The following is a 25,862-nucleotide window of genomic DNA, read 5'->3' as shown; positions in this document are numbered from 1 at the left end:
CAATGTTGAACATAAGTTGTTTTTAATTATTGTACTTTCATCATGTAAGAATAACCATCAGATGGTATTCCCTAACAAAATGTTCTGTGCACGCCTATGAAATTGACAAGCACAAATTTGTAACTACAGTTCTGTTATTCCAAGAACTTACTTTTTGCAAAAAGTCAGTACAGAGGATTTGCAGGGTTAATCTATATGTATTCTTCCCGCATGTTTCTTATTGCAAATGGTATTAATAGTAACTAATGTATTACGTCTACAACATACTAAATCACAATTTATTACAATATTTAAATTCGTATTTTACTTATGTATGTAGCAAACTCCTTTGAACGCAACTTTTTAATAAATTCACGAGAATTATATACAGTAATCTTGCCAAGAGAAATGTCACAACTATATTATACAGGCCAGTAAAATTAGTGAGAACTAAAGGCAGATTAAAAATACACAACGAAAACATCTCGGTTTGAAAAGAAAGGGTAGTAAAAATTATTGTTGTTCATCACTTACTCTTCCCATTTATTTGTGCAAAAGAAAGAAAGAAATACGCTCTTCTCTCTCTGATTTTGTAGAAAATAAAAATTAATTATTTCATCGCTGAAACAAATCCCCTGTATTTTTTTTTTTTTTAATTTTCCCTAAAGAGACTTGATCAATGGCGAAAGTATTTTACAACTTCCCTTAAAAGTATTAAGTTAGTAACTGTAAAAATGTTTACATAATATTCTGTTAATGTAACATTTAAGCAGGACTAGTAAATGGCTATTGTAAATCATAAATCCAGCAAATAAAATTAAATTTGGTTAAAGAATGTGCAGTGTTATCAAACGAGAGTGGACAGCACAATGTGTATTATCCACATTTTACTCATTATATTATTGGCTATGGCAAGATTTTTGTATGTAATTCATCTATCGTTACAACTGTTACCTTTAAGGATGTCATGTATGATTCTTCATTTGTAACAGTAATTAAAATTTAAATCGAATATAATAAACTAACCAGCTTGTTATACTGTATATAAAAGATACATAAATATACAAACTGCACCTGAAACTAATGTAAATATGGATGCAAAGATAAAACAATGATATCTTTCCTATTCAAAAAAGTAAATAAATACAATGGAAGCCTGGCACAGGATCATTAAAAAATACAGGAATTAAACGAAGAGTACAACAATAATACTTTTTCCCCTCCGTTTACCTGCGAGTGATGTGTTTGTGAAATAAAAATATATTATCTGAATAGAAAATATGAAGACACCAGCAGATAAGAAATAGGCAGGAGTCTGTTACACAGAATGTGAAAAATTCACATGAAATGAATTGCGTGAACAACATTGTAGCAAGATGCAAATTCAAACATAATACACAACAAAAATCTTCAGTTATAAATTTAGATCGAGAAAGTATGAGAAAATATATACCAGTACCATATTATATGAAAATTGGATAAAATTACATTTAAAATCACAAATTGTGTTAGTATGGCTTTAAATAAATAAATAAAGCACACAAACAACTTCATTCATTAATATATTCAGTGACACATCAACATTTTCTTTTACCATAAGTTCAATATTTAGGTTTTAATAAATCGCAAATATCTCATCTCTCAGCATCTATCAAGTTCAAAAGGCCTATATACAAGACTTGAATATTGCAAATTACACCTCAGAGAGAAAGAGAGAGGAAAGCTATGAAAATACTATATTCAAATTTTCAAACAGACAAAATGAATCTACCACAAATGATAGAATAGACAATCACACATATGAAGAGATCGTATTGTACCGGTACCAGGCTTCTACTATTTGTATATTTTATTGTTATTTTATTTATAAAATACCTGAACACTTTGTACATTTCATATTTACAAGATTTAAATGTTACACTACCAGTTACAATAGATGATTACAACTAAATTTACTTTCTACAATTTTGCATAATAATGAAAACAAAAATTGATAATAGTCATACAAACATTACAAAATGAACAAATTAACGCTAAAATAATACTAACACAGGCTATATTAAATCAAATAAATGCTTTCTTTTTTCAATGAATTAACAGTAACACACAAGTATAAAACTCTATTTAAATATATTAAATGTTAAATCGTACTAAGTACAGTAGATTCAAAACTGTGCCCATTTACAAAATCATATTAGTTGAGAATGTAATCATCAAGACTAAATTCCACTGAACTTCTTCACCATCTCCAAGAAAGAAAAAGTCAGCATTCCTACCAAAACTTCTTTCCTTGTTGTTGTTGTTTAGTCAACTGTCCGAAGACAGATCTGAACCTCACAAGTGATATCAAGAAGCCACCACTTATAAGGCAACTAGGCCAGGAGATAATGGGGTAGGATTGCCAGTTCCTTTCCCTCGCCATTGCATACATCGCCGATTAGCTATTATACACTAGTCAGACTTCAAATGCATACAAACAATCGTTCTTTCCTTAATACACTATAATTTTCAAGTTCGAAGCTCTCCTTTCTATAAAATTTGTTTCTTTGGTGGGATAAATGAGGAGAGTGTAAATCGAAATAAATTCAACATTTCTTAACACAAGCAAATTACACACATTTCAGAACTTCTAACCTGGTTTTCTTTTCTAAACTTTAGATATGAAGTACGAAAGTACTGCACCTGCTCTATTTAATAAAGAAAACCACGTGTGGTCTTCTCAGGTATGTATGTGATATAGAAGTCTCGTTCCACCATTTTCTCATTCACAAAACTGTTATTTTTTCAGCAAGTATATCTCAAGTATATTCTTTCTGAGATCAAGAGAAATTAAACAAAGAAACCAAAAAGGTATACCAAATCTTTTCAAACTTTCAATTAATGCTGTCTCATACTTTTCGTGTTTTGACAAATAAAATAAACATACAGTCCGTTGTATAAGGTTTATTACCTTTTTAAACAATTTTAACACTTTTCAAGTTTTTATAAAGTTTTATATTTTAATAATAAGTGTTAAAGTGAATGCAAGAAGAATAAACGCGCAGGAATATGCTAGTGGACGATTCCTCAATTGAATATAAATGCACACAAGCTTCATTCTGTGAAGCTGTCATTCAACTTGTTAACAGTAAAATCCCTCGTAATCGGCTTCCAAATAACCAGCAATACCAAAACAATGGCACTTTTGCCAGCCCAAAAAAAAAAAAAAGAATGTCTAAATCTGCCACATTGCCACAGTCTGGGTCGTCAGTTTTGCCACATTCAGAGTTCGCACGGACTTTCGTTTTCAGTGAATATTCGAACCTAAAATTAGTGTATTATTTGTGTTGTGTAATGTGTTTTAATAAAAAAATCCACACAGTTCTTATATTTATTTAGTTATATTCGGACTGTTAGTGTTGCCACATTAGAAGTTCGCACAAACTTCCATTTTCAGTGAATATTCGAATCTAACATTCGTGTATTATTTGCATTGTGTGATGTGTTTTAATAAGGAATATCCACACAGTTTTTATGTTTAGTTATGTTCCAGCCGTCAGTGTTGCCACATTAGGAAGTTCGCATGAACTTTAATTTTCAGTTAACCCACAGTTAGTGTATTATTTGTGTTGTGTGATGTGATTTAATAAGGAAAATCCATACAGATTTTATGTTTATTCAGTTATGACCAAGTGATAGAGAAATAAGCTTCACATGGATGCAATTTGTATGTAAGGGTATTTATTCAATTATGTGCTAAAATCTCGTATCCAGAACTCGTCTGGTCCCTTTGGTGCTGGTTAAGAGGAATTCTACTGTAATAACAGTTACTCATCTTTAAAAATTTTCCATAAGAGGGGTGAAGTTCTGTTGTTATTTTGTTTTTATGGGAATTGGTACTCCGCTGATCATCTACAGAGCATAACCAGGATTTCACGTACAGCATTCAATCTAGCTGATGCAGCGACATTCCAGTCAAGTTAATAAACATGAATTCCAAAATATGTTCTATCAAAAAACACATCTAATAAGGGTCACAATTTTACTCCTTCATCTGAATCCTCTTTCATGTTAAAGGCACATAAAAGAGGAAAAAATCTTTTACTTTATTTTCAACATATTTAGCCACTGTGCTATCATATTTCCAGTGTACTATTAGAATTTTCTGGCCCAGTGCACAAAAGGCAAGAGAAAATGTATTTCTTACATATAATTGCCCAAAATATTTCATCATCAGCCAAACATGGATTAAGCCCAATAGACTTGTTCCTGTCTCATGAAGGGTTAAACTGTTCAATGCAACATTTTCTAGGTCTACCAATAGTCCTTCTTCCTCTTAGCATAAAAGTTAGGATTTTCTGTGGAGTCACCCATTCTATTGATATATTCCAGCCAATTGGTTCTGTGTTGCTATTTTGTGCTGTAAGTTGAATATTTTTAGTTCCTTCCTGTCTAATGTTCTCGTTTCTCTTTTTTTTTTTTTTGTCCAATTTTGTGTAGCCTGCTACACATCTTAGGAATTTAATTTATGCAGCTTCAATTCTTGATTCTTATTTCCTTAGTAATGTCCAACATTGAGAACCATACAGGAATATCAGAACCACCAATATTTTATAAAATTTCAATTGTGTTCCTTTTCTTGTTTTACTTAATTGGCCAAACTATTTTTATAGCTTAATAAATCGTAACATTTTAGCAAAGCTAGGAACTTCCAATACTTTCAACAAATTTCACAAACTACCTGTATTCAGTACAGCCAGGTACTGGCCCAACTATAGCACTGATCCTGGACCAAAGAAATTACCCACAAAGCACATCCAATAAGTATATCACTGAATGTTAGTTCCGGTAACAATTTTTACAATGTCTAACTTATCTTCCAACAGTAAATGCATTTGATTCTGTACAGTCAATTAAGAAATTAGGCCTGCAATATTTGAAATCAGAGAATCAGTTAACAAGATAAATATCTGAAATCATTCCATTGTTTCAGCATTACTACTTTACAAAAGGAACTTGCCAAAGTCGAACTGCTTTATAACATTGGGTAACATGGCTGGCCATGTTCATATAATATAGTGAAACTCTAATAATACGCACCCATTTATTATGCTATACTGTATTACATGCTCTTTTCTCCCAGTTCTTGGATATTCCCTACGTAAAATCATATGAAACTCCCCACTTAATATACTCGACATTCCATTTAAGATGCTTTTGTTTATCATCTGAAAATTCTTAAAATATCGTATTTGAAAGAGTATTGAGAAAATGCGCTTGGAATTCTCATGTTAAGGACATGTTGGAGTTTGTGATCGATTAATATAATGAATAGAATGGAATTTTGTCCTTATACCTGCAAGGCTCTGTACAGAGATCTGGTTGTTTGGTTGCCAGTTTTACTTTCACATTCCAGTATCAGTGAAGACACTAGACAGTACGTGTTGCTGCAAATTCGGATGGTTATCAGAAATTGCCATTGTTATTGGTAATAGGTAAATCCCACAAACCACGCTGCTTCAAGAATTTTAAGAATCTACCATGTGATTACCAGGGACGGCCGGTCCTTAGGGGCCACTGGGGTCGTGCCCCACCAATATTTCGCCTCCCATAAATGTTTTTCGCATTTAAAATACGTAATTTTTTTTTTAAGGACATTGTACTGGATTCATAATTGTTCCCATAAATTTCGTCACATTACGCGATGTATGTCAGTAAAACGTCAAAGATTGTATGACACTAAATATTAAGAGGTTGGGCTCGCGTCAAAGGTCCCACAACTTGAATCACTTTAGCGCTCAACTGCCATGGTGCGCGGTATGCAATGTCGCATTTGCTACTGACAAAAATTCACGAAGTGTTATGAAGTTACCGTTACGAGTATATGCTTCGTTTGGGGCCCGTCCAAACTGGCCCGCCTGACGGACGGAAGCAACTGTCGCAGATATTTGTTGTACTGTGAGTCACAGTGAGTTAATTCTAGAAAATGACTAAGTTTAAAATATTTGGGACAACAAATATCGCAGCACAAATTGATTCTGCGGTCAAAATTTGAATCCAAAAACACAACGAACAGGTCACAAAAAAACAGGTATATACTAGGGAGAATAATTGATTCTTTAGTATTTTACGGAACTCACAAAGTATCACTGAAGGGTCATAATGAAAATCAGGGGTTGGCAATTGGGAAATTTGCTAGCCTTGATAATGTATTGGATAAACACTTAAACAGTACTTCTGTTTTTAAATATACTTCATACACTATACAAAATGACAGTACCATGTATGAGGAACACATCGAAGATCTGAAGACAGACATTAATTCTACAGATTTTGTTGCTGTGCAGGCTGACGAAATAACAGACATAACCTGCAAAAGCCAATTTGTTATTATTTTGAGGTACATAGAAAGTTGTAAACCTCTGGAAAGATTTCTTTCTTTCAAAGAGGTAAACATCGCATGGCTAACAGTCTGAGCGTGGTTCTAAAACAAAGTCTACAACCTTTCAATTTAGAAAATGAACTCATAGCACAGCAAATAAATAAGAGAAGAGAGCAGAAGACTTTCGGCTAGACAGAATTTATCATCTTTTATGTTCGAATGTTTATAGCAACCATTTTCACCAGTGTGCAGCGAAAAAAATGAAAACAGTAAAGATAACTGTAGCAAAAATTGGAAAAATAACGAAAATATAGTAAAAAAAGTGAGTCCACAAGATCAACTTTCAGCAAACGTGGCACAAGTCAACATTCAGTAAACACAGTTTAGATGTGCGAGCGGCAGAGAATAAAATGACTGACACACAGCCAGGGTTGCCAGATCAGTAAAGTTAGAATATCGTACAGCCTTAAAAAATGTCGTATTTCACTTCTGTCTTCGTAAAAAAAAAAAAAAAAGAAAAGAAAAAAAGGAGGCAGGAGAAATTTGGGAACACCACAAAAATGCTGGCATAAGACTAACGGATTCACTAGGGTCCAACAGGTGAAGGACATGATGATGATGATGATGATGATGACACTCCATCCATTTGGATTTCCTCCTAAAACCCTCAAAATTCCCCTCTGTTTGGAAACCACAGCTGTAGATTATATGACTATGCTGCAGGATTTTAAATTAAACCTTTAGTGTTTCACATATTGAAAAAGGTTGAAAAACGCTGGTTTATACTCATTTCAAAAGAAGAAAAAGAAAAAAAACGCTTAACACAAGAATCTTCTGCTGCATTACTCTATGAAGGTGGTTTCGAAATTTTCAGTTGCACAATTGTGAAAATCTATGCATTTTTACCATAGAATTTGTTATTATTAGTTGCATAATACAGTAACTGAAGAATTTTGTATAGGTTTATTTTTTTAAATTGTGACCTGGATTTAAAAGCTCTAAGTGAACTGACATCACAGAACCCATGTTTAATGGAGCTATCAAAGTAATTCGTCTCAGTTGTGAGTAACCATACTAAAAAACTATGCATATACTTCTCATAATTTAGTCCAAGGGCAATTTTATTAAAATCGCCCTACCCTTCCTTTCTCCTGCTCCTCCCAAAAATGGAGTAGATATTGTTGTTGTTTAGTTAACTGTCCAAAGACAAGATCTGAACCTTACAAGTGATACCAAGAAGGCACCACTTATGAGGCGACTAGGCCAGGAGATAATGGGGTAGGGTGGCCAGTTCCTTTCTCCCTCCATTGCATATAAACCAACTAACTACATATTACAGTAATCAGACTTCAGATGCATACAAACAATTGTTCTTCCTCTGACACATATCGTCAAGTGTACTGCCTGATAATAAATCTACATATCAGCCAGAACCTCAATCAGAAGATGATTAGACATTAATGACAGAATAAAACAAAAGATACTGGTAATCAACAAATTGAGACTCAAGGAGATCACTGAAACTTGACATCGTAATTACAAAATTCAAGAAAGTCAGAACAGATGATATAATATCTAGGCATTGCAAAGTTTTGTTAGCTAATGCTTTGAAAAAGCAAGATGCAATAAAAATAAAACAGCCATGATAATGGAAGTTACAATGTGCTTAATGTTAGCTTGCAGTCAGGTATAGTAACAGAATATTCATTAAATAAGAAACAAAATAAATAAAACGTAATTTGGAATGTGAAGCATGAAATCAAAGAATTAACGTATACTGTATAAAGAAAAAACTGTGGCAATTTGCATTACTTCGGGTCGCAAAAAAAAAAATTATATATGTATATATATATATAAGAGGCATGTTGCAATTTCCAATTGATTGCAGGAAGTATTGACACCAGTTTGAAAAAATAAAATAAAGCTGAGAAAGGATTATTTATCGATCAAGTTTCGTAAGATTTTCGATAGAAATATATACAACTCACATTCGTTACTTATCGATGGTGTTTAGGTAAAAGGACTTAACGTTCATTTCTTTAAATTTGACTTTTTTTTATTGTAATTAGTTAAAATTTAATTACAACATGTGAAGACATGTTTTTGACAATTATGTTTACATTCCTTCAAATAAGGTAATTAATAATAGTGTGTTAAAATTTAATTTTTGTTGTTCTGGACAAAGTCTTTCTTTTGTGGGATAAGTCCAGGTACATATGATACCTGTAGAATTCCACAGATACTATATTAATGCACCAGACCACATCCAAACAGTTGGCGAGGAGGGGGAGAAGTTTCTTTAAAACTACAAGATGTCTGCACGAATACATTTGTACAATTCTGGAAGACTGAAGGGTTCTGCAGAGAAAGTGAGTCAACCTGTGTTCCTAAAGGAGAAATTTGTGTATTGTAATTTTTATTATTATTAATTGTCATTACAATTTAAGATAAAAATTTTAAAAAATATTCACTTTCATATCAACTACAAAGTACATCCTTACAGTTCAAATAAAACTCTTAGACATGCAACTTACTGTAAAATTCATTTATAAAAGTGGAGATTATTTTTAAAATCTTGAATCTTGTACAGTGGATAAAAATGTATTGTTTAGCAATTACAAGAGGAAGATTGTATTAGGTACAACATTTTATATATCACCACTGATAATAATTAACGTATACTGGACAAGTGAAACAAATTTCCTTTCAAATTTAATTTGTACTGGAAATTCTTTGTGATTCATATGTAAAGTTAGAAGATATTTTATATTTCAACATAACATAAAACAGTAAAAGAATTAAATGAATATAGAGATCACTACAATAATCTGTATTTGGTAAATTTGATCAAATGTGAGAAAACAACAGCATCTATCACTACAGATAAAAATGACAATGTAAGAAACTCAGGAGAGCAATTTTTGAACATTTTATTTTGAAATTCAAATATTTTCATTAAAATAAGTGTCCAACTCAAAATGATACAGAAACAATTTAGTATCTCGGGAAATTTATCAACTTCGTTCCATATTACAAGACTTTAAAAAATATGAATGCCTGATAACTAACCAAAAGCACAATTTCTAACAGATTCAAATAAAGTAAGTTACCAATATCCATTTCGTCAATAGATACGATTCACATAATGTTAATCACGAATCTATTTTAATATTTAAAGCTCAAGAAAGATTCAATTAAATACCTCACGAAATTATAACTGTGTAACTATAATTCTGAAATGAAATTCATATGTTAAGACTCTTAACACATACAAATATCTTATTCTACAATGACTTCATAATTTATTATAATAAAGGTTCAATTCTAACATGCATCACTATCACGGAACAAATCACTATACAATGATTATTTATTATTATTATTATTATTATTATTATTATTATTATTATTATTATTATTATTATTGCGATAATGACTCCTACAAAAACTATGAAAAAGAGGGTTTGGAAATTATTTTAGTCTCCAGTTTATAACGAACAGCTCGACATTCTATACAAGTACTGGGTGCGTCAAAAACACCAGACATTTTTTAACTTCAATAAATATCACACCTGCTAGGCGATTTTTAGTACGTTATTTTACGATGCTTTATCAACATCTTAGGTTATTTAGCATCTGAATGAGATGAAGGTGATAATGCAGGTTATATGAATCTGGGGTCCAGCACCGAAAGTTACCCAGCATCCTGCTAGATGATACTGGCAGAGTGACTGTCACAGTGTTCTGTAACATTTGGAGAATTTTTTTTTTGTCAGCAATTGCAATGCAGTGCTCGCAATCCATTTTTTTTTTGTTTTGAGCATTGCAAGATTTGTATAGATTGTTGAAAGTGTTCATGACCAAAACGTTTTTTTTTAATGGAATGTTTGTTGATTCAACATCGCATTCCTGCAGTAGAAATGTTAATTAAAACATAGTCAATTACTGCTATCCAGCATGGTTATCAATTGAAATTTCATACACGGAATGCACCTAGTTGCAATACTCTGCTATTATGGGTAACAGAATGTCGTGAAGAAGGATCTCTAAAGACCACAAACTTCAGGACATCCACTTTCGGCTCGTACACCAGAAAATGTGGAACAGGTACATAAAGCTGTGCTTAAAAGTCCAAAAAGATCAGCTCAGTGACATGTGTTTGTTGAGTACTGGATCAAGATTTGAAGTTTTTCCCATACAAGATTCAAATGATACAGACACTTATGGAGCAAGACAAAGTAAGCTTGCTTCAGTATTGTAACAGACAAATGACAATAACAACATAAAGAACATGTCGATCATGTCAGATGAAGCACACTTTCATTTGTGTGGATATGCGAATAAGCAAAATCATCAATTTTAGGCACCAAACATTCTAATGTAATTTTATTTTTTGTCTCTGATGTTATATTTTGAGCACATAACAAAGGCTGAATGATTGGCTTAAGGTTGTTGTTAATAAACTCTTCAAGTAGACTTCTTTTACAGCTGCAATTATAATGCGAGCATGGTTTTCACAAGGATGTTTTTATGCAAAAAATAAAAAAAAATATATATATATATATATAATAAAAAAAACATCGTACTAGGTTTCGAGCCAATACCGGAAATATTACAGAAGAGAAAATTAAAATTCAGTATTAAGAAATAATTGATTTAGATTTTAAACGCAAAATAGTAAGAATATTATGTTTTACCATGTCAAAACACTAACTACATCAGGAACCTTCAGTTCTTGTGTATTATACTAAAACTGAGGCATAACTTTACTTTAGAATATACAAGTTTCCCTAACTTTGCAATTACTTTAAACAATATTAATTGCCTATGTTAATGGTTTGGCCATATCACACATGAAACAAAATAATTATACAAAAAATACTAATGTGATGTAACAAAGAGATCGCACAAGAAAAATAATTTTATTAATCGTAAAACTTCAGCTATATCCTTCGATTTTTCCTGATTATGGAATTCACCTTCAAATCTATTGCTTGATATGAATGAAACCAACATTGCTCTGTAGAATTTTCAGGAATACCAGGCACACTTAAAATTAAGAAGCTCATGGCAGAAAGTACAACATACAGCTTATGAAAGCACGCATTAAAACTAACCTCAATACTTTACACTCTAGTGTGTCCACATGGCTACAATTATTTGTCAAGTAATATAAATTTATTGAAGTGATTATAGAGTCTACACAGTATTACTGCCTTCTGAAAAAGTAATAACATAGTAGCACTTTCTTCAATATCTTTTCAACGCTTCATGTTTAGTAATAATTGATTTATTTATGAAGTTGTGGTTTTTTAGAATGCAGAGTATTCAAGAAAATATGACAATTAAGAGCAGCGATATCATCCACAATTATTATCAAATGCAAAGGAAGGTTAATTTTGTAATAAAGTGTTAACTGTACTTTGTAAACTGTACAACTATCTGTATCTGATGCCATGATACAATAAACTAATATCAGAATTGCCAACTCTTCCATGTTCTTGCACCATCTGAAATAGTGGGAAGTAATCAGCCTACAAGACATTAGTATTATATATATTATCTGTTATTTTTTTCTATTGGAAGTTCGGTATTAAATATTATTGCAAACTATAATGTTATTAGAATACCGGTTCTATAATCATGACTTAAAAAATATATATATTTATTAAACAAGAGTGATAAAAACTGATTGACTGAAAAATCAGACATATTATAATGCAAAACCTTTCAGATTATACATCATGGACACGAATGTTTACACAATTGCAGACTGTGTCAGACATTAAAATTTCTATTATATTTTTAACTCCAAGGTAGCCTGTTTCATTCTCAGATATCATTCTTTCCTTTAGTTCTTGGGTGTTTCACATATCAACGACCATACAGTTTATATTTTAAAATTCTTGTATTGGTGTAGTTGGATTCATATGTCATATAGGCCATGTTCTGTGAAATTCAATTTACAGTCAAGAATTCTTTGTTCTAAATTAAAAACCTGTAATCCTTCACGTATTAGTTGCATTGCAGTCGCAGTCTCTCAAGATACAGCCTGATACATAACTCAAGAATAGCATTTCTGCCATCTATTTTTCTTTCTTCTGTTCTATTTAAGGCCCAATTTTTATTTATATATCTAAATACAGGCACTGCCAGTACTTTATATTTTGAACTCTTTCACATATATGCTCAATCGAAAGTTTTCCTTATATTGTAAATTATGATATACTGTGTAGTTACAGCTATAACATAAAATCATGTCAAGTATACTGACTGTCTACGTGGAAGTTTGTCAATTCTTTAATCCCCTTTATTAAAAAAAAAGTTGGCAACCCTAGTAACTATGCACACCTCGCACATTCTCTATTCCATGATACACTGACTAATTGTGTATCACCAGTTCATTCTGTTTGAATGAAAATGTCCACATAACATTTTAAATGCAACAACAGTGGAAAATTGAGGTCAATTCTATTTTAAACCATCAAGATAGAATTATTTACATCTAACTTCTGAGCACTACAAAAGATTACGTAAAGTTAGGATCTTGTTTTGGTTTTATATAATTTCTCGTTTCCTTAGAATAAAGCACATTATTTAGGTTTAGTCTCCGATTGGTAATGTTGTATGGGTCGGAATTGGCAAAATCAACGTCGAGCTTTGAATCACTTGCAAATTCCCCACTGTTTATAAATTTTTTCTGTCTTGGATTCACGAAATATGGCCGATAAGGTTGAGATCTGGACATAACTGGACGATGAGACTTCGCTGTGAAGTGGTCAGTGGTTTGATCCTTTGAGCTAGATTTTCTCGAATCAGTTGTGTTGGAGTATGTATCATTCTGTCTCAGGTGTGCTGGAATATCTCCTTTCTTTACGTGAAGCAATTGTGTATTTGTAACTTCACAGTCGATCTGCATCATTGTGATGTGATTTGGAGGAGCTGCCATCGACTCTGTAATCATCAAATCAATAAAAACGTTCACCTCATTATACAGACAGATTTATTCACATAAAACATTAAACTGAATATCCATTTACACTACAACCTTAAAATCTGTACCTAATCGTAAGACTAATAAGAAAGTTTACTTCATTATGCACCTATATTTAATTTTGAACATGAAGATGATCTATTTGCACAACATCATCAACACTACAATCATCAAATAAATGAAAGAGTTCACCCATTGATTCATTACACATTCATATATAGGTTTGAAATGTAGAACAATCTGTTTGCTCAACAACTTAAATATCTGCAACTGAACTTTTGCAGCAGCAGTGGTGCCAACAACAGCAGCAATAGCAGCAAAAATACTCTTGGAGATGGGTCCACAGTAACTTAGTCTCCCGAAAAATAAAGGTTTGTTTTTTTTTTTTTTTTCATTGATCTCAATGAAGGGGTGGAGAGAGCAATGGTGAATTGTTCAATGGTTGAGCTGTTTGAACTTTTTCCATTGCTAATTTTCAAAACTGTAGCACAACGTTTCGAAGAGTGAATCTCTCTTCGTCGTCAGGTGAAAACCTACTGTGGGGATCGTTATAAACACCTAGCTTGTCTGACTGATCGACTGACCATGTATTTCTGAAAGTGATCATATTCAGAAAGTAATTAATAATAATAATAATAATAATAATAATAATAATAATAATAATAATAATAATAATAATAGTAATAATAATAATAATAACTCTATTAAACACGAATTTGTATAACTTTTGAGGAGAAACAGGAGAACTCCAAGAGAAAACCCTTGCACTCGCTTTGTCCACCACAAATTCGTTCATGACTTAAATGGGGACTGAACCCAGGTCATCACAGTGGAAGGCAGACAGGCTAACAACTCCACCATGGGCCAGACTTATTCACAAAGTAATACGTGTAGAGTATTACAGATCTAAAATTTTGTTCTGTTGGAGTTTTCAATTGATGATGAAATTATGTAAATTATTTTTTGCAGAAGTCTAATTTCGTGCATTTCCATAAAAACTAGAATTACAAGCAATGGGTGATGTGTATGTATTTTGGAGCCAAAATCATCTTTACAATCTTAAAAAAAAATTACAACTAAATCAAATTTCATATTAACATTTCAATAAATAATCCAATAATAAAAATAAATGTAATTCATCTCCACTGAATCATAGAACTGCAAAGCAGTCTCTACAGATATTTTTAAACCACATTTGCTTTTGTCTGAGAAAATTCACAGTTGAGATATTACACAAAAAAAGTTTGGAAGTAAAATGTCTATATTATTTCCTTACCACTTCATTTTCGTAAATACATCCTAAAAACTAAAAAGCACTGCTTGACTTCTGTATAAGAGGCATAAAATTCGAGGATGTTACACAATTTAAGTATTTAGCAGTTCTGATAAACAATAAATGTAACATGAGCAACTGTATAAAAGAATGAATACAACTGATACAAGTCAGGAACAGGTCACACTACGAAAACATTAACCTGCTTATTATTGTGATGTACCGAAGTATGTATGATATGTGTAAATAATCACTTAGTGATTTAAGACTGAGCTCATTCCGTAGGATCCCAGCCACTTAGTCAGTCGTAATGAGTACACCTTGCACATAGTGTGTTGGACATTGTGCCACTGTCAACATCTGTGACACAGTGCATGAGGGTTGGCCACTAAAGGGAAACTAAGAGGTGGGGCTAAAACTGAGAGGATTCAATCCGGCATCGGAACTGGAATCTGGTGTGGCTTAGTGGACAAGTGTCAGCACATAGAGCTGAAAACCCAGGTTCGAGTCCTGGTGCCGGAGAGAATTTTTCTCCGCTCCACCCATCCTTCATCATATGGTAATACAGAATTCTTGCACGGAAATATCATAGTACTTCAGTACATCACAATAATATGATATGCATAAATAATCACTTAGTGATTTAAGATGGAGCTCATTCCATCGGATCCCAGCCACTTTGTCACTCGTAATGAGTGCACTTCTGCACATAGTGTGTTGGACATTGTGCCGCTGTCACACATCTTTGACAGTGCACGAGGGTTGGCCACTAAAGGGAAACTAAGAGGTGGAACTTAAACTGAGAGGATTCAATTCAGCATCAGAGCTGAAATCTGGTGCGGCTTAACGGATAAAGCATCAGCACGTAGAGCTCAAAACCCAGGTTCGAGTCCCGGTGCCGGAGAGAATTTTTCTCTGCTACACTCATCTTTCAAAATAAATAAATATAAATAAAATAAGTAAACTAAATAAATAAATATAAATAAAGTATGTAAACAACAATAAATAAATAAACAAATAAGTAAATAAATAAATAAATAAATAAAATCGTTCGAGCCAATTTCTAGTAAAAGGTATTTCATGTGCATCATTCCTAGTTGAACTGACACATAGATACTAAATATGAATACAACCCATGTATTAGTTTGGAAGAACTTTTTATAAACAAACAGACGGACAGATGGCATGCCAAAAACCAGTTTTTTTAAATTAGGGATACTGAACACGTTGTTTAAGATTTTTTTAAGCATTACAATACTTCCTCTCTTTACTTCATACCTATAACAAAGAGTAAAAAAAAAATACTACAGAACATAACGACTTATTCATCAGCATTTTCTATGTAAAAATAAGCAGATAATTAGATTTTTTTAAAAATAAATCTCTATGTTGTCGTAACATTTTCCTAGGGGCTTCAAATACTGCTATTTTTCGAGTAACAGTTAAGACACTTTGTACACATATTGTCTACACAAAGTGACTTACATTTTAAATGTATTCAATGACAAGAAAATAGAGTTGTTACATGGGTTTACTTCATCATACCATTAAAAGGCAATGCAGGCAGCACTAGTGACATTTTTGGACGAACTGTCTTGTTGTGAGCAAGTGCCGGCACCAACAAATGGTCTCCAGAGAAAGACACCACATAGAATGTGTCATCCCGCCGATGAATTGCTTCAAAGAAGGCAGCATAATTATAGTGCCGAGGTCTCAAGCCATACACCTCCACTTCATTACTGACAGGCGACTGCTTGCGTGTACTGCAAATTAAAACAAAATTCGTGCTTTGTATAATAACTTCAGATTTCTACATGTGGAAGAATTAACGTATTTGGAAAGTCCTCATCTTGTTCACTTCATGGTTAAGCCTGTTCCAACTTACAGAGTTTCTGACCATGATTTCCATGGTCTGCCAAGATCGCTTCTGCCAACTGGTTTATAATAAATGCTATGTTCTGTTACTTACACTCGTTTTCTCTTCGGCTTGAGCTTGTGGGGTGGTGATTTCGTAGCAGGAGGAGGCAGCAGCAGTTCACCATTTGCTGGCTGTGTCAAGTTGTCCAACTCACGATCCACACCAATCCACCGGCGCAACTCACTGTCTAATCTGTGAGCAGACATTATTTATCATGCTTCATTCAACTTCTTGCAGGCATCCCATTCTACTACGTATGCAATGAGTCACAAGACAATGTTGAGGAAGCATGATTCATTCATTCATTTGAATGTATAGAATTTCAAAAAGTAAAGAGTTACAAACAATGTACCAGTTAATCTTGGAATGTAGGCTTTCACAACCGGTGTTGTATGGATCGATGTTATCTGGGCTAAAGGGCCGTGGTCTGTTGGCGACATAGGGGATGACTCAACGTATTTTCAAGACCTGGCTTACTGAACACAGAAGAAACTGCTGTCTAGGCCACCTAGATAAGTCAGCAGTAGCCAAACACGCATATAAAAAGGGGGAGCACAACATCAAGTTCGAGGACACTGACATCCTAAGTGGGATGCCACACTTCTATGTCAGATTACATTGAGAGGCCATTGAAATCTACAAACACAAGAACAACTTCAATCGGAAGGAAGAAGGCCTTAAAGTCAAACAAGCATGTACCCAGCCTTGAGAAACACAAGCATTAAACCATTCATATAACAGCCGAACACGACGATAGCTCATCACAACACGACGCTCAGATGCAGACTGCGGCGACAATGACCTTACATACTGCAAGGCAACCAGCCACAGTCCCAGGCGTTCCCAGTAAGCTAAGGAGATCTTTGCACTCCCGTGTGCCATACCACTGACGATGTCTGCCGGAACAGCAGATGAAACGTATGGTAGCAACAGCGACAACAGACCATGGCCCTTTAGCCTGGATAACATCGATCCATATAAATGTACCAGTTAACCACTTATACAGAATCCAGCAATTGGTTCTGACGAATTTCAGCATGCTGTTCTAAAGTGACTATAATGTTTAGATATATCAAAATAATACAGGATATAACTTAGACAATGTAATTTATTGGCATGTCAAAATTTTTTGAAAATCATATATTTGAAGTGATCTCCTCAGTATCTTTTGTTGCAATATTATCCGAAGTCTTCAGAGTCTTAAACATGACACTGACATTTGGGTACTGAAAGATATATAAAAATGAAAACTGAATCTGTTTATATGATCACTTCTTGTAGACAGCACAGTTCTCAGCTGTATACAGTGTGTAACAGGGGCGTATTTTGCGGACTACCGGGGCTACCGGCAGTAGCCCAAGGAAATTACAAAAGAAAAAGTTTATAATATAACATAATGTAATCATTTTGTATTATTAGTTTTACCATAGTAATTAAAATTAACGTAATTGTTAGATTTATATGCGCTCTCTGCTCTCGAAAAGAAACAAGTTGTCAAGGCGGCATCGCTGGAGAAATCGCTTGCTACGTGAGGTAGCCTGTGACAGTTTCGCGCACGCTGTCCTTCGCACAACTGCCCGGCCCCCCTGCTCCCTACTGTTTCTATCGTGCAGTGTAGGCCGTGAGTTGCCGCTCTCGTGATCGGTTTCTTCGCAGGCGCGAAACAACAATACGCTTAGTACACTAGCTCTGAATGTGATTGTGTTCTTGCAGTGCATTATTTTAAATCTGTGATTTGTTCGAGTGTCTAAGAGTTATATTAATTGTGAATTATTAAGTTTTTAATTTCCCAATTAAGTGATATTGTGAAAAATATGGCAGAACAAGTTTCTGGAGAGGTTTGTGTTGAAAATGACTGTGTAATAAAAGGTTTATTAAAAGTGCCTTTTAACCGTCGTACATAACAACGAGAAAGTTGAAATTGTGAAAATGGAAAGACCAACTCCTGAGTTAAATTTGTCCATGGACGTAAAAGAAAAACAGCTTGAGTACACACGCCATTTCACTTCAACATCATATGGTAAGTGGAATTGGTTGTGTGGTACTTCTAAACTATTTTGCTGGCCATGTTTGTTATTTAGCCGCGAAACTAATGTGTGGTCAAAAGAGGGGTTTTCTAATATGAACTCCCTTCGAACGGCAGTCCTAGAATACGACAAATCAAAAGCTCATATTTGTAGTAGCATGAACTTTGCAAACTTTGGAAAGACAAGAATTGATTTACAGCTAGATAAGCAAAAAGCTCTCACATCAACCAACACAATGCTCTTGTGAAAAAAAATCGGGAGATTTTGCTGCGTCTTATTAACGCAGTCTGCTTTCTAGGAAAACAAGAATTGGCTTTTCGGAGTCATAATGAGAGTGTGGAATCAGACAATAGAGGAAATTATATTGAATATTTAAGTTCCTTAAGTGAATTTGACCATTTACTGGCCAATCATCTTGAGAGTTCAACAGTATTTCGTGGTACTTCTCCCGCAATTCAGAATGACTTAATATTTGCTATAAGTGGGGTTATGTTAAAGAAAATAAAACCTTTTGTGGCCATTGTTGTTGATGAAACAAGTTACTGCTCTAATCAGAGTCAATTGTCCACTGTTTTAAGATATGTCGACAGTACTGCCAATGTTCAAGAACGGTTTATAGGATTCACAAATGTCAGTTCGGACAAAACTGCTGCTGCTTTGTTTCAGCATGTGGAAGGTGTTACAGCAGAATACAATGTCGGCAATAAGTTAATTGCACAGACATACGATGGTGCTTCAGTTATGGCGGGAAATATTAATGGCTTGAAAACAAAAGTTCAAGAAAAATATCCTCAAGCACTATTTGTCCATTGTTACAGCCATGTTCTCAATTTAGTTTTGCAACAAACTACTTCATCCATTCCAGAATGCCGCATTTTTTTCAAAACACTGTCGGGTTTAGCTGCATTTTTCTCATCATCTCCTAAAAGATCAGAAAACTCAAGGAATTTATGAACAAGAAACTCCCAAAAGTAGCACCAACTAGATTGAATTTTACATCTCGGCTTGTAAATACAGTAAAGGAATACAGAGAAAAACGGACTGCTTTCTTTAAAAATATAATTTGTAATGAGACTGAAGAAAACTAGGATGATGCTGTAATTGTGCAGGCTCAAGGATATTAGAATTTTTTCACACAGTTTCAGAATATATTTCTTCTTGAAGTCTATGCTAGAGTGTTCGCACATACAGATGTGCTCTACAACATTCTTCAGACAAAAAGTCTAGTCATAGCATACTACTTGCAATACTTGCAAGAGGTATCAAAGTTAAAAAAATACTATATCCGAGTTCAGACGTAGTGGGTTTCTGTCCATATGGAGTAATATGAAAAATGAAAATTCTTCAGCCAATACAATGGAACCACCATTAAAGCGAAGAAAATGAGATGATGAATTGAAATACAGGCAGCTGTACTACAGCATACTAGATTGTATGCACATGGAAATTACTGACAGATTTTCTGATTATGGAAAGCTTCAGTCCACACATCTTCTAGATTCTCAAAAATTTTCTGTTTATAGAGAAAACTTCCCGAATGAGGCACTAAACAAATTATTTCAGTCCTATAACAGTCACTTTGATCAAATACGTTTGAAAAATGAATTAAGTGTAATATATTCAGCAGAAGTCTTTGATTTTTCGAATAAACTTATCAATGAAATGTTATCTGCCATATATGAAAACCAGCTGAACCAAGTTATTCCTGAAGTCCTTAAATTGGCAACATTAATTGTGACAATACCAGCTACGTCACCATCGGTAGAAAGAACATTTTCTGCGTTGAAGAGAATAAAATCCTACTGTAGATCAACTCATACACAAGAACGTTTATCCGGCTTGGCACTGATGTCCATTGAAAAGTCATTTCTACAGAAACTTTGCAAGTGGCCCAACTGTAATTTCAATGACGAAGTCATCAACGTATTTTCGTCCCAATCAAGACGTCTGGAATTCACATAAATATGTAAGGAATTTTATTATAGGGATTTAAAAATATATTTTGTGTAATAATAGGGTCAGTGGTAGCCCAAACCCTTTAACCAGTATACGCCACTGGTGTGTAAACGATATAAACTGCCAAAAGAATACTAGTGGTACATCATAAATTACTGAACAAAGAAAGTGGAATAACATTTTTCAGTAAATTTAGTAGTTTCCCTAGAAAAAAATGTTATCTGAGAGTCTAATGTTTTTGGAAATGATAGCAGACCATCATTATTTACTTCGGTTCACCATGTACATTGCAACTGTGGTGATAAATTTGTAGTGGTCTCTCTATTGTAGTGGTATTAGCGTATATTGGATGGAAGGTCATTGACAATGATGTTTACACTTACTCGAACAGTAAATATTAGATTACCACCAATCCTAAAAACATGATATTTTAAGAATTGAAAACAAAAATAAAAAAAAAAAAAAAAAACGAAATTTCACTACACATCATGTTTAGTTCATATTGTTTACACCCTGTATAACAACTCATGCAAAAGTCTCAATATTTAATGCATTATAATCTTCTCCCTCATTTCAGCATATCTGTTCATGTTCACCACATGCCTATCTGCCACGAGATGTGTTTCAGACAGCTACGAGAAGAAAGTTACTTTGCTTACCTTATCGATTCAGTCTGATTAATGAACATTGGGCATGTTGGATGCATATTGGACGTGTTTGAGATTGAGCCCATATCGCTGAAGGGATCATTTATAGAAGGCAGGTCTTTCCTATCCATATCTGCCCATAAAAGTGTGCGTCCGTGTCTAGAACTAGGTAACTTTTGCGATGGAAGGGATCCCTGTAATTCTCCAAATGCATCTGATCCCGGATGAAAAAGACCCCTAAAATAAAGAAAATATATATGATAAGTGGTCTGTATCAATTCGTCATTTGCACGTTCGTAAGTCGAAACATATTTGATTTGATATTTGATGTAGACTGGCAAAACAAGGTGCTGAAAGTCTACAAGGTTTCACGAAGTGTATTCTAACTTTTCACAGCTCCAATAAAAATAAGAAGCCATTTGTTATTAGGAAGCCTACTGTGAGATATAAACTCAATCAGAATTACCATAACTGGCCCAAAAAGCAGTATGTCGTAAAGTAACAGCTTCATGGCTTTGTATACGTACATTAAAGCTGGTATGCATGCAATTTCTACTGTATTGCTATTTATTTTTCATACAAAAATAGTAAAGTTGTTGCTAGACTTTATCTTATCTTACCCAAAGGAGCCAATATTGAGTGAGACCATTAACAAAACAGCTAGCACAGCTGTCGTCTTCCTGACATTCCCTGTTAGGATTCCAGGTCTTTTCCATGTAGAGTTCTCTTCATACAGTTTCAGTCTTTCTTTCAGTGCTATGTTTTCCTGAAAGAGAAAGAAGAAAAGCTGATCAGATAAGTTCAAGGCGAATCAAACAGCATAGAAATTATGGAGCTACATGTCTAGATTTAATAAAAAAAAAAAACTTAACATGCTTTTGATATCACATAAAAATATTCTACTGAATATAAGAGGCAATAAAAAAATCAAACATACCATGCAAACTATTATAATAAAAGTAGTGTATTTCAACAATATTTTAAAATCAACCTATTTATCAATTGTTCCTCATTGTAAAAAGCTTCAATCTGAATATTTCAACAAGGAGATCTATGTCCTCGTTCTGAAGAGAGTTGACCCTATTAGCTGACATGCAAACATTCTGATGGGGGCAGATAAAAAAGTTAAATGTTTTTTCTTTCACCATGTTAATAATGTCAAAAGTGCTTATACAAATTTTGGCCATTTGACCGCAGTTACGAGGCCGTCCAGACAGTGATTTTCCCTCGGGCTGTTTACAGAAAAAAAGGCACAATTGCGTGGAAAGATTTATTGAAACAGATACAGCAATTGTTGCGCTATTTGTCAACATATCCCCCACTGGAACTGAGACATTTGTCATACCATGGGATCAGTTTTTGTATCCTTGTGTCGTAGAAGTCAGCCGCCTGGGATCGGAATCAGCTTTTGACAGCCGTCTGCACCTCCCTGTCGATCCCATACCTTACCACCATGCTACAGAGAGCTATGTAGTAAAGCACTTGAATTTACGTGTTATGAATGCTGTCATGTTTGCTGCCTATTATGTTTGGTTTTGAATTCTTAAATATTAAACAAAAATGAATTTTATACCATACTATATTGTATATTCATGACACATGGCACATTCAATCAAGAGATCGTCTCTCATTTACATAATTTTAATTTAATGTTATTTTATTTGATATTTCAGTAACAATATGGCCGCTTTTACAACAGAAGAAGAGGTGATTGGATGACGTCAATAAAAGACGATTGTAGAATAGGCCACTTTAATACCATACAACTCGTATTTCTTTCTAATTTTTATTGATTTCAATAATTTATCGTCTATCTGTCCAATTTTAATGTAGCCTATGTTGTTCTCCTGGGTATGAAGGTTAAATATGCAAACTTTGGCAAATATCAGTCAAACTCTGTAGATTTGTATAAAGTACATACATACATACATACATACATACATACATACATACATACATACATACATACATACATACATACATACATACATACATACATAGCCATTGACTTTTATATGTAAGAAGATTCTGCTTGTTGACAAACTGTGAAATCTAGTCATTTTGTTTTATCTCACGATATTACTATGAGGAAAATATCGACGATTGAATTTGTAACACTAATTTTAATACAATATGTTAAGTTAAAATTTATAGCTACTGTTCAAGTGTTACAGGTACAAAAGCAATGAGACTACTCACCAATTTGAGCTGTACATTTTCTTGTTGTAGCTCGGAGATTTGTGTTTCAAGAGATGTTACATACTCTTTCTTCTTCTTTCTTGACAAGCAAGCTGATTCACGATTTTTAATCATTCGCTGCTGTCTTTTAATTGCTTTAATCTAAAACACAGATTAATATAAACAATACAATCATAATTCATATCCATCTTCACAATATTCTTTTCAAGTGTGAATCAGAATTAAGTGCATCCTAATCACTAGAGACCAGCACAAAATGACGAAAATTTTGCCAAAATATGAAAATACGAAATAAATATTTCAGTGCTAAAACACTTTCATTCCTGAACTATTTGCAGCAGGTTTACATAATTATTTACAAAATAAGCCTTTAGAGATTAATAATTTTGTCTATGTTTAATATGCTATCAAATAAAGTACAATAACTCTGTATCTATACTAATAATAAATCTGTAGCCGAAATTTTTCTGGTAATTTTCGATTTTCCAAAAATAATTGGTCCTAACATATATAATTAACCACCCTGAAACCGAAAATCGCATTTTTGACATTTTTGTTTGTATGTCTGTCTGTATGTTTGTTACCTTTTCATGCGATAATGGCTGAACCGATTTATATGAAAATTGGAATATAAATTAAGTTCGTTGTAACTTAGATTTTAGCCTATATGGCATTCAAAATACTTTATTTAAAAGGGGGGTTATAGGGGGCCTGAATTAAATAAATCGAAATATCTCGCTTATTATTGATTTTTGTGAAAAATGTTACATAACAAAAGTTTCTTTAAAAATGATTTCCGATAAGTTTTATTCTTTACAAAATTTTGATAGGACTGATATTTAATGAGATAAATGAGTTTTAAAATTAAAATAACGCCATCTAAGACGGTGCAATGAAATAACAAATGACTTCGTCTATAAGGGGCCTTGGGCAACAACAATCGAAAAAGGGGCCTTGGACAGCAACAATCGAAAGCTATTAAACTATTCCTATGCACAGAAAATTTGATAGGCTTTTTTGTACATTCGTTTTCTGTATTTCTTAAAATAATATTTATGTACACACTCATTTTAATCTCAGAGAATTAATGAACAACGAGAGTGTATTGATTTAGTATGCAGTAATAGTACGTTAGCTTAGCAATCCATTATTTTATCATTCAAATTTTAACTATGCTCAATCGAATCGTGTTAAAATACATAAAATAGACTATATATGCAATAAATGCAATGCAAAAAAAAATTGGGTAATGAGCCAAGCAGATTATGTTGCGCTTTGTAAAGGTTGTTGCTTCTGAGATTCAAGAGCCCCCACAACAAATTAAAAACTTTCTTATCGGAGTACATCCGTTATCAACGCACTTTTTATATAATATAATATAATATAATATAATATAATAAAATATAATATAATAAAATATAATATAATAAAATATAATATAATATAATAATAAATATGTAGCCGAAAATTTTCTGGTAATTTTCCCTTTTCCAAAAATAATTGGTGTTAACATGTATAATTATTCATCCTGAGACCGAAAGTCGCTTTTTTTAAATTTTTGTTTGTATGTCTGTCTGTCTGGATGCTTGTTACCTTTTCACAAGATAATGGCTGAACGGATTTTGATGAAAATTGAAATATAAGTTAAGTTCGTTGTAATTTAGATTTTAGGCTATATGGCATTCAAAATACTTCATTTAACGGAGCCTGAATTAAATCGAAATATCTCGCTTATTATTGTTTTTTTGTGAAAAATGTTACACAACAAAAGTTTCTTTAAAAATGATTTCCGATAAGTTTTATTCTATGCAAAATTTGGTAGGTCTGATAGACTTTTAAAATAATAATACAATACGTTTTCACCGCCGCCTCAGACTGTAGCGTTGTTGTTCCTGCAGTAATTCCCATGTGCAAAATATAAAATTTTTGAGTAGGAAGAAGAAACACATTTATTCATTCCATGGCAATGGTACATAGGAGATCGTGAATTCTTACATTTTCGAAAGAAAGAAATATAATTACATATCACTGTTTATGCTGTATCACTATTTAAGTTATTTGAAGGTTTCAGAACCATAGTGGGCCAAGCGCCATTTACTGAAGACGTAGAAAACAAGGATTAAAATTAAGTTATTACCATAATTCAATGGAACCATATAGCAAGTAATATAAAGTTTACACATTAAAACTAAATGATATATCAATCTTCATTAAACTATGGTTGCGTGTAATAACAAATAAGAAACATGTTAAAGGAATTGTCATTGCACCAAATGAGTGCTCTCTGGACCAAAATGATCGCAATTTAATTATTTAAATATAATTTCAATTAAGTAACATATTAAACGATTTATCCTTCTAACAAACACGAATGTTCCCTGGATCAAACGTCCTATTTTAATTACGTAATTACTTTATATTTATTTCTAACAGGTGCAGCGGAGCGCACAGGTACGGCTAGTATTAAATAGTTTTTCAGCATCATCAAACCCTTATATGACTACTAAA

At 33.2% G+C, this 25,862-nt stretch overlaps 1 protein-coding gene across 2 annotated transcripts in view; it reads right to left on the bottom strand.

Moving 5' to 3' along the window:
* Positions 1–4,422: 4,422 nt before the first annotated feature.
* Positions 4,423–25,862, bottom strand: part of Atf6 (bZIP_ATF6 domain-containing protein ATf6) — a 178,568-nt gene continuing 157,128 nt past the window's right edge. For both annotated transcript variants that reach the window (XM_069841685.1, XM_069841684.1), the window contains exons 8-13: positions 23,355–23,495; positions 21,776–21,921; positions 21,168–21,392; positions 16,577–16,717; positions 16,153–16,370; positions 4,423–13,294 (exon numbers count right to left, since the gene is read on the bottom strand). In XM_069841685.1, the coding sequence (XP_069697786.1) occupies positions 12,870–13,294; positions 16,153–16,370; positions 16,577–16,717; positions 21,168–21,392; positions 21,776–21,921; positions 23,355–23,495 (1,296 nt within the window). In that variant the 3' untranslated portion in view covers positions 4,423–12,869. The remainder of the gene's footprint in view (positions 13,295–16,152; positions 16,371–16,576; positions 16,718–21,167; positions 21,393–21,775; positions 21,922–23,354; positions 23,496–25,862) is intronic.

Source organism: Periplaneta americana, chromosome 12 (genome assembly GCF_040183065.1).
Source record: "Periplaneta americana isolate PAMFEO1 chromosome 12, P.americana_PAMFEO1_priV1, whole genome shotgun sequence".
NCBI lineage: Eukaryota > Metazoa > Arthropoda > Insecta > Blattodea > Blattidae > Periplaneta > Periplaneta americana.
Note: the sequence above shows the minus strand (reverse complement) of the source record. Positions and strands in the feature narration are given on the sequence as shown.